This window comes from Hemibagrus wyckioides, linkage group LG21, assembly GCF_019097595.1.
Source record: "Hemibagrus wyckioides isolate EC202008001 linkage group LG21, SWU_Hwy_1.0, whole genome shotgun sequence".
Classification (NCBI taxonomy): Eukaryota; Metazoa; Chordata; class Actinopteri; order Siluriformes; family Bagridae; genus Hemibagrus; species Hemibagrus wyckioides.
Genome location: NC_080730.1, coordinates 2,543,981 through 2,562,545, shown reverse-complemented (window position 1 = coordinate 2,562,545; position 18,565 = coordinate 2,543,981). Strand labels below are relative to the sequence as shown.

Genomic DNA, 18,565 nt, shown 5'->3' with positions numbered 1-18,565 from the left:
AGGAAAGGTCAAAAATTCCCATAAACACACTCCTAAACCTTGTGGAAATCCTTCCCAGAAGAGTTGAAGCTGAAAGGGCGGGACAACTCCATATTACATTCATGTGTATGTAAAGGCATATGTCCCAAAACTTTTGGCCTGGCTCACATTCTCTGCTCTAATTCATCCCAAAGGTGTTCTATGGGGTTGAGGTCAGGACTCTGTGCAGGCCAGTCAAGTTCCTCCACACCAAACTCACTCATCCATGTCTTTATGGACCTTGCTTTGGTCACTGGTGTGCAGTCATGTTGGAACAGGAAGGGGTCATCCCCAAACTGTTCCCACAAAGTTGGGACCATGAAATTGTCCAAAATGTCTTGGTATGAAGCTGAAGCATTAAGAGTTCCTTTCACTGGAACTAAGGGGCCGAGCCCAACCCCTGAAAAACAACACCTGAACTCAATGATTTGGAGGGGTGTCCCAAAACTTTTGGCAATATAGTGTATTTCATATTCTCAAATGTGATTTCATCTTCTATCACAGCAGCTCTGACAGTAGAGCAGGTTTATATTAATACTCTCATGGTTTACAGAACATTTATGGAAGGAGACTCCAGTGTCAGCGCTTTGTAAGGGTCAGACATAAAGGTGTAAATGAATTTCTTCAGGAGAAGCTGTGTTTTTAGTTGTTTGTACTATAGCTGCTAGAATGTAAGTGGACATTCCTGTTATATATGACTATAAAAATATTGTACATTTACATTTTGAATAAATAAAAGATTGGACTGGTTGGTGAACTGAGGAATAAAACGCTACTAGACACACTCGAGTGTTTTATTCCTTACTTCCAGGTAGACGTTGTAGATTGGTGTTTCAGTAAACCTAAGAACCGAGCAAGTTCGTTGGTAATGCAGATTAAAAGTGTGTGTGTGGAAAATGCTTGTATGTCACATGAGCAACAGTGTGTTTGATATCTTTTACAGCAAGATCGTTTGAGATCGTTCATTTTTTAAGGAATTTTGAGCAGTCTTGAAACTGTTCAGCGAGAGTCTGATCCAATCATGCCTCCTTTTATTTGAGTTCATAATGAAAATCTATAGAAGGTGTGTGAGGTATTTTGGGAGCAGTGTTAGGTTTCTTTTTACACCTAACATTCCTGATCTAGCCCATAAGTTACTTATGAAAACCTTTTTGGATTTTAAATGAGTGTTAAAAGCCATTAACACGAGCAACACTGGGAAACATAATGGGCTAAACAGGTGTGTGTGTGTGTGTGTGTGTGGTTTTGTCTGTCAATCCTTGACCCGATTTATGGTTTTGTTAAATCCTAGAGGGTCTGCCGTGACATGTACGTGATTTAGAATAAGAAAAAAGACTTTTCTGTTCCAGATGTATAATAATCATTAGCTGTATAATGGTTACTCTGTAAGCCTCTGAGAATCAAAACGCATTCCTAAGTTGAACATTAACGTGCCTCTGGTGTAAGTGACACCGTGTCCCTCGTTTCTCCATATTCCTTCCGAGACGTGAAGAACACTAGTGTGTGTGTGTGTGTTAGAGGGGGATGGCGAGGCTTGCTAAAGCACACAGTGACAGGATGGTGCTATGAGCAAAGCTGCAATGCAGGGGCCCGGAGCAGGAGCACGTGTCTGAGTGATGGTCAGGTAATGCTGACAAAGGTGGTCTCCTGTTCTCGATTCATGACAAGGAAAGAGTCTGGTCTTTTATATATATATGAGACCAGCTGGATATACAAAAAACAAAGGTGCAGTGATGAGATAAAGTGTGTGATTAGATTAGAACTAATCAAAATTGATTGCTTTCAAAAGCTAGCATGTGGAGAACTAAGCTGTAGTTTTTTCTGATCTTGATAGAGATTCAGATTGACAGATGATTATATAATGCTTCATATGTGACGTTACAGTACATATAAAAGTAATCCTCAAAACTATAAACACTATAAGCTTGCTGGTCATTAACACGGCTAGTCGTTGTAGTCATTGTTTACAGACAGTGTGAGTTAATGTTATACAGAATTGTGAAGGGTATGAGTTTTGTTATTTTTACTGAGCTTTACAAAGTCATGCTTGTGTCCATCACCCAGCAGTCCAGGCCCGGGTCAGAGGGACTTCTGTGTTAGCAGATTGGTTGTTAGCACAAAAAAAAAAGTCTTTGTGTGTTCCACTGTTGCAAATTAAATTCTGCCTCAAAAACAAGTTCCATGCGGTCAGTCAGTGACTCTCAGATTCCATCTGTTCTCTATTTGTTTTCCTTTCCTTCATTTGCTTTGATGAAACAGACTTAAATACACGCTTAGAAATTCCCCGATCCCACAGATATCAGTGGAGGTTCATCTTCATAACGTCTTCATTCACAATGAAATTACACTGGAGTTATAATTACTTCATTGTGCTCACTGCCCCATTTAAATCCATCAGCTGCTTCCCAAATGATGCACTACACACTTACACTACACACTACTACTACAAACTACACACTTACACTACACACTACCATTACACACTACCATTACACACTACCACTACACACTTACACTACACACTACCACTACAAACTACACACTTACACTACACACTACCATTACACACTACCATTACACACTACCACTACACACTTAAACTACACACTTACACTACACACTTACACTACACACTTACACTACACACTACCATTACACACTACCATTACACACTACCACTACACACTTACACTACACACTTACACTACACACTTACACTACACACTACCATTACACACTACCATTACACACTACCACTACACACTTACACTACACACTACCACTACAAACTACACACTTACACTACACACTACCACTACAAACTACACACTTACACTACACACTACCACTACAAACTACACACTTACACTACACACTACCATTACACACTACCATTACACACTACCACTACACACTTACACTACACACTACCACTACAAACTACACACTTACACTACACACTACCATTACACACTACCATTACACACTACCACTACACACTTACACTACACACTACCACTACAAACTACACACTTACACTACACACTAACATTACACACTACCACTACACACTTAAACTACACACTTACACTACACACTACCATTACACACTACCATTACACACTACCACTACACACTTAAACTACACACTTAAACTACACACTTACACTACACACTTAAACTACACACTTACACTACACACTACCACTACACACTTACACTACACACTTAAACTACACACTTACACTACACACTACCACTACACACTACCACTACAAACTACACACTTACACTACACACTACCATTACACACTACCATTACACACTACCACTACACACTTACACTACACACTTAAACTACACACTTACACTACACACTACCACTACACACTTACACTACACACTTAAACTACACACTTAAACTACAGACTTAAACTACACACTACCACTACACACTACCACTACAAACTACACACTTACACTACACACTACCATTACACACTACCATTACACACTACCACTACACACTTACACTACACACTACCATTACACACTACCATTACACACTACCACTACACACTTACACTACACACTAATACAACCACTACACATTACACACTACCACTACACACTTACACTACACACTTAAACTACACACTACCACTACACACTACCACTACAAACTACACACTACCACTACACACTACCACTACAAACTACACACTTACACTACACACTAACACTACACACTACCATTACACACTACCACTACACACTTAAACTACACACTTACACTACACACTTAAACTACACACTTACACTACACACTACCACTACACACTACCACTACACACTTACACTACACACTACCACTACACACTACCACTACAAACTACACACTACTACTACACACTAGCACTACACACTACCACTACACTCTTACACTACACACTAACACTACACACTACCACTACATTCTTACACTACACACTTATACTACACACTTACACTAAACACTAACACTACACACTAATACAACCACTACACATTACACACTACCACTACACACTTACACTACACACTAATACTACCACTATACACTTACACTACACACTAATACAACCACTACACATTACACACTACCACTACACATTACACACTTACACTATACACTAATACCACTACGGACTACACACTACACACAAACACTACACATTACACACTTACACTACAGACTACACACTACACACTAAACACTAACACTACACACTACACACTAAACACTAACACTACACACTTATACTACCACTACACACTTACACTACACACTAACACTAATACTACCACTACACACTACCCACTAATACTACCACTACACACTTACACTACACACTAATACTACCACTACACACTTCAGACTACACACTAACACTACACATTACACACTTACACTACACACTAACACTACATACTACACACTACCACTACATACTACACACTACACACTAACACTACACACTAACACTACACATTACACACTTACACTACACACTAACACTACATACTACACACTACCCACTACCACTACATACTACACACTACACACTACACACTAACACTACACACTAACACTACACATTACACACTTACACTACACACTAACACTACATACTACACACTACCCACTACCACTACATACTACACACTACACACTAACACTACACACTAACACTACACATTACACACTTACACTACACACTAACACTACATACTACACACTACCCACTACCACTACATACTACACACTACACACTACCACTACATACTACACACTACACACTACCACTACACACTTACACTACACACTTACACTACACACTACACACACTTACTCTACACACTGTCTGCATGAAGTGTTTTCGGTTGACTTTTTCTGATATGAGCATTTTTGATGATTGTTTCTGTCCAGTCCGCTCATTTTATTGCATTTGACCACAGCTGTGGTCATTTTTTTTTTGTTCTGCAGTGGCAGCAGGTATGTGATAAAACTTCATATTGAAGCCTGTACTCGGTCGATTCTGTCACCCAACACAACATGATGACATTTGCGTTCTTAGTGTAGCACTGGCCGCCTCCAGTTTTCCCTTTATTTAGCCTCCTGCTACTAATGTGACGTAATTGTGATGCGCCAAAAGGGTCGATAGTGCATAATTATAAGTTTTAGGATGTTCTAATTGAGTTCTATTGCACCTAGTGGTCAAAATGGGAACTGCAGCAGGCACTAAAATAGGCAGGTTTTCCCACATGAACAAGTATTTTACGTGATTTTTTTGGATTAACTGTGTGTTTTTGGACTGGAAATTTTTCCAAAACCCGTAATCAATGGTTAATGATGTCACCGCTCAAAACGAGCTGCTAGAATGTTAACTCATACGGATGACTGTATGTTTTTGATTCTTAACTGTTTATTACAGGGTTGCTCTGATAATACGCTAGATTGTAGCCTATAGCATAGGGCAAAGTATCACATCCTCTTCAGTTCATTTAGTTTGAGGTTTATTGATCCTTCCTCTCTGAAATCCATAATCATGAGCCTCTTCTGAGTGGTATAGACTATTTAATAAAAATATAAGGAGCATAAAGTGCAGCTTTACCCTTTAAATTATAGTACAATATTTAAGTTTATATTTAAGTATAAATACAGCAAAATAATGCTTGAGTATAGTAACAAAGTACTATAAAAATCCCCCCTGATCCCATCAATACTTATATCCTGTGTGCTCATGTTGAGAGGAGGACTGTCACAGCATCCTGTATGGATGGATGTGATAGGATAATTCTATTTTATATGAGAAATTAATAATGATTATGTGCATACTAATGCCGAAGTACTTAATCAACAGGTCACGTTACAATACGTAAACGTCTAGTTCAATTCGACTCTATATTTATTTGGATAGCACTTTTAACAATGGACGTTGTCACTTACCAGCTTTACAGAAATCTTTTAATTCAGTATATAAATTTTAAAGGTCTAAATACATCCACAATGAGCAAGACAGAAGTAAGGAAATGAAATGAGGAATAAATAGTGAAAGGAACCAGAGTCAAAGAGGAACCCGTTCTCGTCTGGACTTTCACTAGCTAGCTAATATTCTTAAGACGGTGCCTAAATATAAAGCTGTAGACATTTATACTGTGCAGTATAACACAGTGGAATGTTTTCTACATAAAAAAATACTTTTATAAAGTGCATTAAACCGTAATAAACTGGAAAAGGAAGCAATAAGGAAAGTTTCTCTGAACTGATATAACAAAAACATTTGTTTTACACTAAATGACTTCATGTAGTTTAACTATGCAGCTGAAACTCAAACAATTTTTTCACTTACGTCACATGCGTAAATTTTGTAAGTATGCACAAAGCGAGAAAAAAACGATGACCTTTTAGTTAAATTGTTGACATACTGAAGTAGAGGCGTGTTTTCTGAATTCGACTTGCATAGGCATTTGATCATTTTGAGCCTCGTGGATGGGTTGTTTTCAGTATTATATGTGTGTGTGTGTGTGTGTGTGTATATGTGTGCGTGTGTGTGTGCTCTTTCTGCTTGGAACGATTTAATGTCAGTCAGTGTGGAGTAAGTAGTTTAACGATTTGTGAAGTGAGCTTTCCTGCATCAGATTTACTCAAAAACACAGTTGTGTCATTTATTTGTGCATTTATTTGTGCATTAGTTACGCAGTTAAGTGAAGTTAGTGACATACTAATGTTTATGTGAATAAATCTTGGTGCTGTTTAAATCTTAACACACACCTTTTACACTCAAATACATTCAGAAATCTCTGAAATATTTTTTTTAACTGACCCAAAAAGTCCTAAAATGAGTATTGTTTTTTAAAGGATTGATTCAGACAGTCTCCTGTCTCTCCCAGCTCATCACTATGTGGAAGAGAGACTGTGAGGGTTGGGTTTTTAGAGTATTTTTGTTGCTGCTGCTGTAATTCAGGGATGTGTGTGTGTGTGTGTGTGAGAGAGAGAGAGACAGAGAGAGAGAGAGAGAATCCTGTGCTGCTACCTGCTTAAGCATTTAGCTCCCGAAATCCAGGCTGTAACATCAAGCGAATAAGAAATTACACGAAATGTCATTAGCAGTAAACACACACACACACACACACACACACACACACACACACAGCGTGCTCGCGCATGAACCCGATAACCCGAGTGTTGCGTTCGGCGTGGAGACGCGTGAGAAAGTGCTCTGCTCTCCCCGCATTGTCATAATGCAGTGGGGAAAACGCGTTTATCCGCAGCGCTGCAGCTGCTCAAGCACAGGCACAAGCCAGACGAGGGGGCAGGGGGTGCACAAACTACTGCCCACTGACCCCTCACAACACACCACACACACACCACACACACACACACCACATGAGCTTGTTTTTCTTTTTCTTTTTTATAACGCGCTTTGTGGTGCGGGGTTTTTTAACCGGAGCGATGGCGCGACTCCGACAAAAGCGCAGCGCCCCATTTAGCGCCATCATGTGGATCTGAGTTTGTGCTCCGATTTCGATTCGAGTTAAAAGATCTACAGCAGTGTGATGAGAGCAGATGAGATAAGATGACAGGAGAGCAGCGCAGCAGTGTGAGGAGGACGAGAAGGAGCGTCCATCCATCTTTTGTCTGCTTAAAAAATGTATATTATTATTATTATTATTATTATTAGTTCTATTATTAACTAGCGTGACTCGTAATTTTACACTTGCACTGAATTAGCGAATTTATAATCCGAATAAACAACAATGTAAGAGTTTATTATTCATTAAGCACTGCTTTTGGCTTCGCGCTTTTTGGGTTTAAGCGCCAAGCGGATGGATGGATAAAGGAGGAGGAGGAGGATGAAGGAGGAGGATGGCGGAGGAGGAGGAGGGTCTTTATCTTCCTCTCCACTCCCCTCACTTCCACTTTGTTCTATTGTTGTTGGGTCTGTTGGTGAGCTGCTGTGTGTCCAAGCGCAGGAGAAAAGCATCTGTGAGTGACAGGAAGCATCATCAAGCTTTCCGGTTAGTGCGGAATTATTATTATTATTATTATTTTTATTATTATTATTATTATTATTTCTGTTTGTTTTTAATATTGTGTGTGTGTGTGTGTGTGTGTTATATTAACGCTAGACGGAGCGCAGTAAAGTTTGACAGCAGTGCGTTCAGCTTTATAAGTAAAGTATAAATAAAGCATGTTGCTGCTTGAAGCTTTACATGTAGAAGCTCTTGCTCTTTCACTTCATAGTAACTCGTGTTGTAATAACGTGTCTTTCTTCTACACTTGAGTAGTGCTAAAATACTGTACAGATACTTAGCTGTACAGGGATCTGTGTAAATAATATAACCTGCCTGTTACTATAACTTGCACAAGTTGATTCATAACATGGAGGTGAGTCATGTTTTTCTTTTCGGGACCATCGATCCTCAGGTGGACGTGAGACTCATAATGCTCAAGCACTGGAAATGTCAATCACAGCACTCAGCATACCAATTGTTTAGCAGTTCCAGGGTCAAATAGCTCTGGATGTGACTCAGATCTGTGGAAATATACAGGAAGGAGCAGGACGCCAGAATTTGGGCCAAAAGTGTTGTTACTCAGGATTTTATAACCCGCCGATTTAAATAAAGTTTTATTTATTTTGTTCGTCAAGAATTTAGAGTTAAAGTAACCTGTATTAAATAATCAGTCCTTCTCTGGGAAGTTAGGAAGGTGTGTGTCACTCTAATCCAGCCTGGTTGTGAAAGTTCAAAGTTCCCCGTTCCACAGTGATGAGATTTCCTGCTCCGGGTTTGATGTTAAAGCTTCAGCCTGGCCTCTCACCATAGATCTGTACTCAAACTTATCTGTCAAACCATCAACACCGCTACACCGAGACAGCATGTTCATCAAGGAGCAAGCGTCCACTTTTATTTATCTCCACTCTTAAAGATTCTGGACCTGGATGATCCTAGAGATGTTGGAAACCAAACAATGTGTTCCACTTTTCTCCTTTCCAGAACAGACATTCTTAAGTGTTTTTATATTAATAGAAGAACCTCTTTCTTCTAAATGAGGCATTGTGTAGTGTGTTTCTGGAAAGTGGACACATTCTACAATTCATTTTGGATCGAATCTGAATTCTGATGCATTACTTCGGTATCTGAAATGAAACCTGTCTCCACAAGGTGCCCGTGATAAACAACATCATTACGAAACAAAAAGCACAGAGCCCGAGGAAAACAAAGCAGGAGGAAAAATAAAGAAAGAAAGAAATCACATTACTCAGCTATGTTTCTCTAAGTTCACCCTCAAAAATATAACTCATCTTCCTGGTCCGAAAAAATCTTTTTCTTCTTCTTTTTTTGTCCAACTGGAAGAAAGGCTTTGTTTTTGCACCCTTGTGCCCTACATGCAGTAATTTGTCTGGAGGATGGCCTCAAAGATTTAACACACATGATCAGTGCTGGGATTGTGAACAGAGAGGTAACGGTATTATCCTAAATCCACTTCACCTCCCTCTGTATCTAAGACCACGAGCACCTGTCAGGGGTGTAATCCACAACACCCACAGCATTAGGACCTGTTATCCCGGCTGAACTAAATCCTCCTGAGACACAGTCACTGTGCATTACGACTCCAGATCAAATCCCAACAGCACAAAATCAAGACACTCTCAGGTCCTGTTCAGTATTTATTTATTTGTGTGCAGATCATAATTTCAGATTATTTTAGTTGTTTATTTAAGAATGTTTTTTTTTTTAACCTTTTCCTCCGCTAGTGCTCGAGTGAATAAACTCACATGGCAGACGTGTTATCTGTGACTCATCTGTGGATTAAATCAGTAATCAAACAGCCGGCTGCGTTTCCTCGACACGAGCAAGAGCCCCGAGTGCCGAGCAGCAACAAGTGTGCGAGCGCCTCGGTAGAGTTTAGGACGAAGAAATGGTGCAAGATCCCCCACTTTAGAGCATGATGCAACATCGTGATGAAACAGAGAAACTGGGCTCTGCAGCAGGGTATATTAGAGTGAAATACACAGAGAGCCTGGCAACAGCGGCTTTAGCGTCTCCATCACAAGGTGGACTAATGCAAGGCACATGAGATCCGACTGACCAGCTGGACCGCACGGGCCGGTGGACTTTCTTCTCTGATCTCTGATGCAACAAACCGATAAAGAGGGTAATGCTGTGAACTTGCTGTTCTTGTTTTTTTTTTTGTTTTTTTTTCTGCCAGTATTTTTAGCCACACTTTTAGGCGAGTTGTACGATGTGTTTGATTGACTCTGAATGGCAATGTGACTGATTTAGATATTTAGATATCACGTGCGCAATTCTAGTGCTCTTTCTGTTACTCTTTGTTTCTTGTTGTTTTTAAAGAATGCATAAACAATGCAAAAATTCAATGTAACTGAAACAATAGGATCAATGATTAAAGGGCAGTTTATACAATTTGCTTTGATCATGAATAATGAAAAATGGTTAATTCTTCACTTGATGCTTGATTTAAGTGCTTCTTATGAAGGTGTGACTGAAAGGTGTGGACCGTGTGTTTAAACTGGTTCTGGGGACAATATTTTTACACCCTGATGTACAGTTTGGAGTTCGTCTTTACTGAAGCGCTACCCTTCGCCGATTTGAGCCGTGCCACAAAGCTCACAGCGTTTAGTAGCCCCGGTTGCTCTGTTTCTGCCCCCGTGTGATTCGCTGTCTCCAGGCTGTGGGAGGTGTCGTAAGAGGGAAGGGCTGAGCGTTGATTATGTCGAGCCATTGTTGTAGTGTCATTCGGTCCCTCCCCCCCCCATCTCCACCTCCTCCAACCTGTTTTTGGCGTACGTGCACCGCATTCTGAGTCACTCAGAGTGGACAGAAAGAGAGAGAGAGAGAGAGAGAGGGAGAGAGAAGGGAGGGAGAGGGAACGAACAGCAGGTGGAGATGACATCATCTGCACTGCACCAACACTGCAGCACTGTTTGAACAAAGGCACGCTGTAGCCGCTACGGCTAACACAGAGCCGCTCTCTCCGCCTGTTGATGGGGTGGAAATGTGCAGAACACACACACACACACACACATACACAAACGTGTACAGATCATTATATCCGTCTCTTGTTTCCTTCAATCGTTCATTCAAACAAAGCTTGTTCCCATGCCACGCCTCCTTTCAGTCTTCTGATCAATTTTAAAAAGGTCTCTGAATAAAAATTATCAAGCCCAAAGCCTTGTTTTCTTTCCTACTGTGACCGCAATAAGAACACATCCACGCACGGTTCAGGCAGAAGAACCCTATCAATGGGTCACACAGACGTTCTCTTTAGCACAGCGTGAACGCTAATCGATTCCGCTCCTGTCCGTTCCACAGACAACCAATTCAGAATGTCGATCCTGGAGCGTCTGGAGCAGATGGAGCGCAGGATGGCCGAGATGTCCGGCCAGCAGCAGCAGCAAGGCAGCGGAGGAACGTCTGAAAGTGGAGTAACAGGAGGAGGAGGTGGAGGAGGAGGAGGAGAAGGACGAGGCAATGCCGACCAAACACAGGTGTGTATCGTCACTCTGTCTTCATTTATTTGTCGGCTTGTTACCTGGATTTATAGCATGGCGCTGCTGAATTCTCGACTCTGATTGGTCAGAAGGTTTATTATTCTAAATCACAGAGGCTTTATTGCTTCTATAGTAACTTCTCTTTAAATAAACAGATTAATGATTTGTTTTTAACACAAAGTTTGTATTACAGAGGAGTTTTCTATAATACGACAGGCTGCGGCCTTATAAGGTTTAACATTAAATGTAACTATAAATGGATAAAAAGTATAACAAATAAATCTGTAAATCTATTATTACTATTGTCATTGATTGTTTTCTTAAAATAGCATGTTGTGATTCAGGTAGATTGTGTAGTAATGTATGTCTCATGTGGTGTCCCCTTAGCTCTCCCCGGGTCAGAGTCAGGGCCAGGGACAAGCTGGAAGCTCCTTTGAGAGTCGTGTGGTTGTGGTGTGTGAGAAGATGATGAACCGCGCCTGCTGGGCCAAATCCAAGCACTTAATCCACTCGAAAACTTTCCGGGGTATGACCCTGCTCCACCTGGCAGCTGCACAGGGTTACGCCAACCTCATCCAGACCCTCATCAAGTGGCGGTGAGTGTGTTCTTCATCATCACACAGGAAACACGGCACAGACGCATGGTGCTAATTCTTAGCTTATTGTTCCACAGCACTAAGCATGCAGACAGCATCGACCTGGAGTTAGAGGTGGATCCTCTGAATGTCGATCACTTCTCCTGCACCCCACTGGTGAGTTTTTGGTCACTTTTTGTTTTCAATTTAGAGTAAATGTGGTCATATGTTTACATTTTGCTTTGTTTTCCTCAAGATGTGGGCTTGTGCTTTGGGTCACATGGAGGCAGCGGTGGTTTTGTACAAATGGGACCGGCGTGCCCTGGCTATCCCAGATTCTCTCGGACGCTTACCGCTGGCCACAGCCCGATCCCGGGGCCACACCAAGCTGGCGGAGTGTCTGGAAAATCTTCAGAGGGAAGAACAGCAGCAGACTCCTGCTTCCAACATGGCTTTCTCCTCGTCCGCGGAAAGCTCCACCACGGAGGGCTGGATGAATGTTTGGGGAAGTGAGACTGCTTCTGGAATAAGAGCGAGTAACGTCACTAGCTCTGCACCGAGCTCGAACCAAGGTAACCTGTGATACTAAACCTATTGATGAATATAAAAGTGCTTATAGCTGTATTTAACCTATGATTCCACTGTGGTTTTTACATTACAGATTTGAGGAGACCCCGGTCCGAATCTTCAATGTTCTACAACAGTGAAGGTCAAAGTGATGCTCCATTAACCAAGAAACACAAACCCAATCCTGAGATCCACCAAGCAAGGCTAAGCAAGCCTGGTGCTACCCCTGTCGCTTTAGAAGAGCAGGTCCACAAGAATAAAACGTGCCCCGCTAAAGCAGCCCGAGCAGCTACAGTGGACAAAGAGTCAGGGAAAGGAGACAAGGCTCAGACAAAGCTGGGTTCGGCTTGCGGCGGCGGACGATGGAGCGGCAGACAGGCTGCCGGACGCAGAGGACCGATCGGAGGACTTGCTAAAGAAAGGCTGGCAAACAGGCTGAGGTTACGAGAAGCGTCCGGTGCGGGGTCAGTCTCCGAGCTTCTGGTGGGCCAAGAGGATCTGGAGAACACAGGGGACATACAGGTATGGGAATATACCTTGGACAAGGCTAGTCTCATGCGCTCTTTTTAATACGTTAGCGTTTCTGTAGCAACAACTCATCACAGGGAATTAAAAATGTTTCTAATCGATAATGGGGTGAAGTTTTCTGTAAAGAGATGCTTATTTAATGTTAATGGAAAGAGTCTCCAGTGTCAGTGATTTGTAACAGTCAGAGATAAAGCTGTAAATTTAAGCTTTCTGACATCTTCAGGACAAAGGAATTTTATTTATTTTTTAAGAGAGAGTAAAAAGACAAGCAGGTAAAAGAATGATTATTTATAGGTGCTATAATGTAAGTGCAACTAGCTTCACAGACATTACACAAGTTAATTCATCAATGAAGCTGCATGACACATCACATGCCTGGTATATTAGCGATAGATTTGATGAAGTGATTTCCCAAACTAACGACTAAATTCCTCCGTATTTCAGTTGAATATGATGACCCTGGCCGAGCACATCATCGAAGCAACACCTGATCGCATCAAAAGTGAAAACTTCGTGGCCGCAGAGCCAGCAGCTCTGGACAGTGTTGAGGTCAACAGCACTATGAGCTGGTTAGCCACTTACCTTGGAGATGCAGAAAGGTAGCAAGCTCCTGCAGTGAATCTGCTGTCGGTCATACCTCACGTGTTGTGATTTTACATTAAAGGATCGTTTATGTTTGCAGGTTCTTATACAACAAGCCGCTGGCGTGTTCCCCAGGACTGGGCACCGGCCACGCCGGCAGCCACCCGGAGTCCGAAGGCCCTTTCGGGAAACTTGGACTTCCTTCTCCAGCAGACTGGAGCGCATTCCTTAACGTCTCTCACAGCAAAAAGGAGCGAGATTTAACCCAGCTGGCCCTGTCTGACCACGAGCAGAGAGAGCTGTACGAAGCAGCGCGCCAAGTCCAGAGCACCTTCCGCAAGTATAAGGTAGGGCTCATCCGGATCCAGGGACATCTCTGTATCACTGCTCATGTAGGCTGTCATGGTGTTTTCCCCCTTTTTTTGGTGTTCATTGTGGCCTGGTTTCAGTCATTGTGCTGTATGGTGTGGTGTTGTAAGGTAAACCAGAGATATAAAGCAGATCTCTCAGGTTTCTGGGGTTTAAAGGTTACAAGATGGTTTGTGTTTGGATTTTTGTGCTTAAGAAGCGTTGCAGTTAAGCATGAGGAGTCTTGCTTGAGCTAAGCATGGCCTGGCTACAGGAAATGACTGCATTGCTCTCTCTCTCTCTCTATATATATATATATATATATCTATATACTCAGTTTGTGTTATGTGTGTCCCATTCCCAAGTCTGTGTATAACATACTGCCTTTACATCTCCAGAGGATGTCACAGTTTCAGGTACTTTGACAGTCTAAGCGGACTTCCCAGCCAGACGAAAAAGTGGAATCTAGTGCCATCTCCGTGGTCATGCACTCGCAGGCCCGCTGTGAATACTAACCTGTGCCCTCTCCTGTCCTCTCTCTTCCTCTCTTTGCCTCCTCCCTTACTCCCTCCCTTCTGCAGGGGCGTCCACTCAGAGAGCAGCAGGAACTGGCAGCCACTGTTATTCAGCGCTGTTATAAAAAGTACAAGCAGGTAAGTGCACAATCTAGGAGACGTTGTCATGTAAACCGCTTGAGTCTAGTCAGTAGCAACATCATGTTTGGTCTACCTTCATCTCCTTCCTCTTTCTTCCACAAGCTGACATGGATAGCCTTGAAGGTAATATAGCCGTTTTTCACCGGACATATACGCGTAAGATCGTTACGTACGGATGTTCACGCTCTGGTTTGTTCCATCTGCAGTATGCACTTTATAAGAAGATGACGCTGGCCGCCATCCTAATCCAGAGTAAATTTCGCAGCTACTATGAGCAGAAGAAGTTCCAGCAAAGTCGTCGGGCAGCCATGCTAATCCAGCAATACTATCGCAGCTACAAGGAGCTGGGCCGACCCACCTCGCACTCACACGCCGCTGCAGCTGCAGCCCTAGTGCAGCACAAACTCAGGTACGAACACGCCAGCAATCACAAACAGAAAAGCGAATCATTCTATCGGGCAGAGTCGATTCTGACACTTGCTTTCTGTGAAGGAGGGGCATATCACCGTGACGCTACCCAATCACAGGTGCCTGTGAGCTCATGCATGCAGAAGGGGGTAGATAGCACTATCCTCCGAGTGTGTTACATTGCCCTGTGTCGCAGTATGAGCACTACACCCTCCATCGTATGATTGGGCGGAGCTGAGTGGTGGGTGGGACCCGGCCGAAACTAATTTAGGGAGAAAAACAGGAATGAGGAAAGTACTTTGTACGAAAGGTGTTACAAATACCTTTATTTCCAATTTAATTCGGTTTATTTAAAAATGTTCAAAACGCTTTTTTTCCTTTTGGAGCGTTGGAGGCTGTAATGCATAGACATTGCCAGTCCAGTGTTTCTGGCCTGACCTCTACATCTAATCTAAAGGAAGGGTAAATTCTGTTTGAGTGAATGGAAGAAGGTTTGTTACTAAACATTTAAATAATTTTATTTAAAACAATGAATATCAAATAAACACAATAAACTAATAATAATAATAATTCGAATGTTATTATACTGTTGAATTCTGGCCTCTGATTGGTCAGAAGGTGTCGATTAATCTTCTACATGAGAAATATAATTCCAGCTGTCTGCATTTTCTTCAGGGTGTGATTTTATTTTTTAAAAATAATCATCGTTGATTCATTTCCTGTATCAGAATGCCAGTGTGTTGCAGAAGCAACTCCAGGGCTTCCAACACCTGACTAGCGGTGTATCTTACAGGACTGATCCACCATTACGCCTCTGTTTTCTTTTCTTTCTTTTTTTCTTAAAGCTCCATACATGCAATGAACGTTCTATTCATGTGAAAGTGACCCTTTAACACTCTGTTCCAGAAGCGGTCTGCTGACCAAGAGGCAGGACCAAGCCGCCAGAAAAATAATGCGATTTCTAATCCGATGTCGCCACAGGTAAGTCCCAGCGCTGATGACTCTCCTGACAAATCACCACCAAGCCCACTGTCTTGTGCATAGAGTTAACATTAGTCTTAATCTTCAACTCCTTTTGTAAAGAATTTTAACGATAAAAGTGAAAATTAGTTCATTTCATTATTGCTGATGCTCCTAATATTCAGGCTTAAATATCAGAAGGAACTGTTAGAGTAATTCACTCATGGATCTCCCTGCACCCCGTCCCGTGTTATGGCCCCTCTCCTCCCCCCCACACCCCACCTGACCCTCAGTATGTGCTAATAGCTCTGTGGTGTTGTTTTGCTGTTTACGCAAAGCCCCTTGATGGACCATAGACTGTTCAAACGGGTGAGTGCAGCCTCGGCAAATCAGCCTGATATACCCCCCCCCCCCCCGACGTCCTGTTTTATCCAACCCTCTCTCCTCTCCTATATCATGCTCTTTGTTTTCCTAAACTCTTTCTCTCTCTTTTTCTGTCTTTTCATCTTTCTATATCTTTCGCTTTGTGCCTGTTTGCATGATGGCCAACTTGGAGCCTCGGTGGATTTGAACCTCTGAATGAGAGAGAGGGGACGATCGTTGTAACGAACGATCAAAACGAAAGAAATTCACAGCAAACGTTTACCAAATCCCCCATCACTCGATTCCTTCCTCCTCCATCTCTCTTGTCATGAGGATGCTTTCTGAGAGGACTGATGGACTGCTGGATAGTGTGGATGGCATTGCATGCTGGCCGGAGGAGGCCTTGCTTCGTACGAGGCATGCTGTAAATTACATCACTTCCTTTAAGGAAGGGTTTAGCTCTTGAATGCCTGGCTGCCTGTTTCTTATACTCTACTTGCCTTGGGTTTCATTTAAAAAAACAAAACAAACAAAACGCTTCATCCAGGGGGCGGGGCTGCGATCTTCAGCAGTTTTTTTTTTTTTCTGATTCTAAGTGTGTTGGATCCAACAGAATGTTTGCAGTAATACAGAGATGACTTTATTTATGCTGTTTATTAACATCTTGTCTTCTTAACTCTTCCTGTTATCATGTAAACTGTGTGACATGATGTATTGTGCATGCGTAGAGTAAGTTACTAACCACGTCAGCGGTGAAAAAAGCTTTTCCTTTTAGCCGTCAAGTCATTATTATGTTTCATTCCGGATTTATTTTTGAAAGGTTTTTTTGCATGTAGAGTTTCGATGATGTCGGATTGTATTTATTGTGTTTCCCTAAAATTGTCTGAACTTACGGGGAGACTCGAGGTGGGACGTGACCTCATCACAAATGATGTGAAAGAGTTGTTCATTTCATGCCGGTTATTTCTGTAGATCAGAGTGCACAGTATCCTGTTTTCCCTGATCTATCACACACACACACACACAGCTAAGATTCGACATGGTATTAGTACAGGGACACAACACAATACAGCGATATAGTGACCGTAAGGACAGACAGAACGCTGTAGGACATGGAATCATTTCACTGCTGCTACAGAGTTATTATTACTAATTACATAATACTGAGTTATTATTACTAGTGACATAATACTGAGTTATTATTACTAGTTTTATAATAAAGAAATAAATGAGTTGTGCCGTTATAGGAAAGCAATGAGTGATGCGAAGTGTTACTGTTACTGTTACCACTACAAACTAAAACAATATGTAAAAGTTGCGTTTATTTATTTAGTTAGTTAGTTAGTAAAGAACTTCTTGCACTTCTTATTCCTCTATAATTACAATTATCGATAGTTATCACTTAGAACAAAGTAAAAAAAAAACACAAAAATGCACGCAGCATGATAGAAAATGTGATGTTTATAAAACGCTGACACTGGAGACTCCTTCCATAAATGCTGAAAAAACATCTCCTCAGAAGAAAGCTTTTGTTTTATTATCAGTCTTTAGATTACTAGTCATTTACAGGTCAGCTGTTACTATAGAAACGATAATATTAGAGACAGAGAGAAAATGAACACCTCCACAGCACTGTGGTACAAAACAACCGCATCATCCCGCTCAGAGCTGAGAGCGACGTGTGTGTGTGTCTCCTTCTGATAAATATTTCAGGTAGAAAAGCGCTCGGACGAATCCGTCTACAACACGGACTAACCTCGCTTTCCTGTCTTTCATCTCTTCTTTCTTGCAGGGCGAGAGAACTGAAAAAGGCCAAGGAACATGAGAGCTCGCCAAAGAGCCCCGTCACAATGTAACGTCCACCTCCAGTCCAGACTGTCCCCCCCCCCTTTTTTTTTCCTCTTTCTGTTTTTACACGAAACGAACAATTTACCAAAAGGCAAAAACTATTCAAGAAAAGGAAAAAAAAGAAAAAAAAACAGAAGCGAGAAGAAATAAAGAA

At 41.8% G+C, this 18,565-nt stretch overlaps 1 protein-coding gene across 15 annotated transcripts in view; it reads left to right on the top strand.

Moving 5' to 3' along the window:
* LOC131342417 (calmodulin-binding transcription activator 1-like) overlaps positions 1-18,565 on the top strand; it is a 244,339-nt gene extending 225,774 nt beyond the window's left edge. For 3 of the 15 annotated variants that reach the window (XM_058373254.1, XM_058373243.1, XM_058373248.1), the window contains 11 exons: positions 11,398-11,573; positions 11,964-12,172; positions 12,250-12,328; positions 12,408-12,723; positions 12,813-13,240; positions 13,691-13,845; positions 13,929-14,175; positions 14,758-14,955; positions 15,039-15,241; positions 16,147-16,221; positions 18,356-18,565. In XM_058373254.1, coding sequence (XP_058229237.1) covers positions 11,398-11,573; positions 11,964-12,172; positions 12,250-12,328; positions 12,408-12,723; positions 12,813-13,240; positions 13,691-13,845; positions 13,929-14,175; positions 14,758-14,955; positions 15,039-15,241; positions 16,147-16,221; positions 18,356-18,419 — 2,150 coding nt within the window. In that variant the 3' untranslated portion in view covers positions 18,420-18,565. Of the gene's footprint in view, positions 1-11,397; positions 11,574-11,963; positions 12,173-12,249; positions 12,329-12,407; positions 12,724-12,812; positions 13,241-13,690; positions 13,846-13,928; positions 14,176-14,757; positions 14,956-15,038; positions 15,242-16,146; positions 16,222-16,493; positions 16,570-18,355 lie in introns of all 15 variants that reach the window. The other 12 variants (XM_058373256.1, XM_058373252.1, XM_058373251.1 and 9 more) reach the window with 11 other exon arrangements.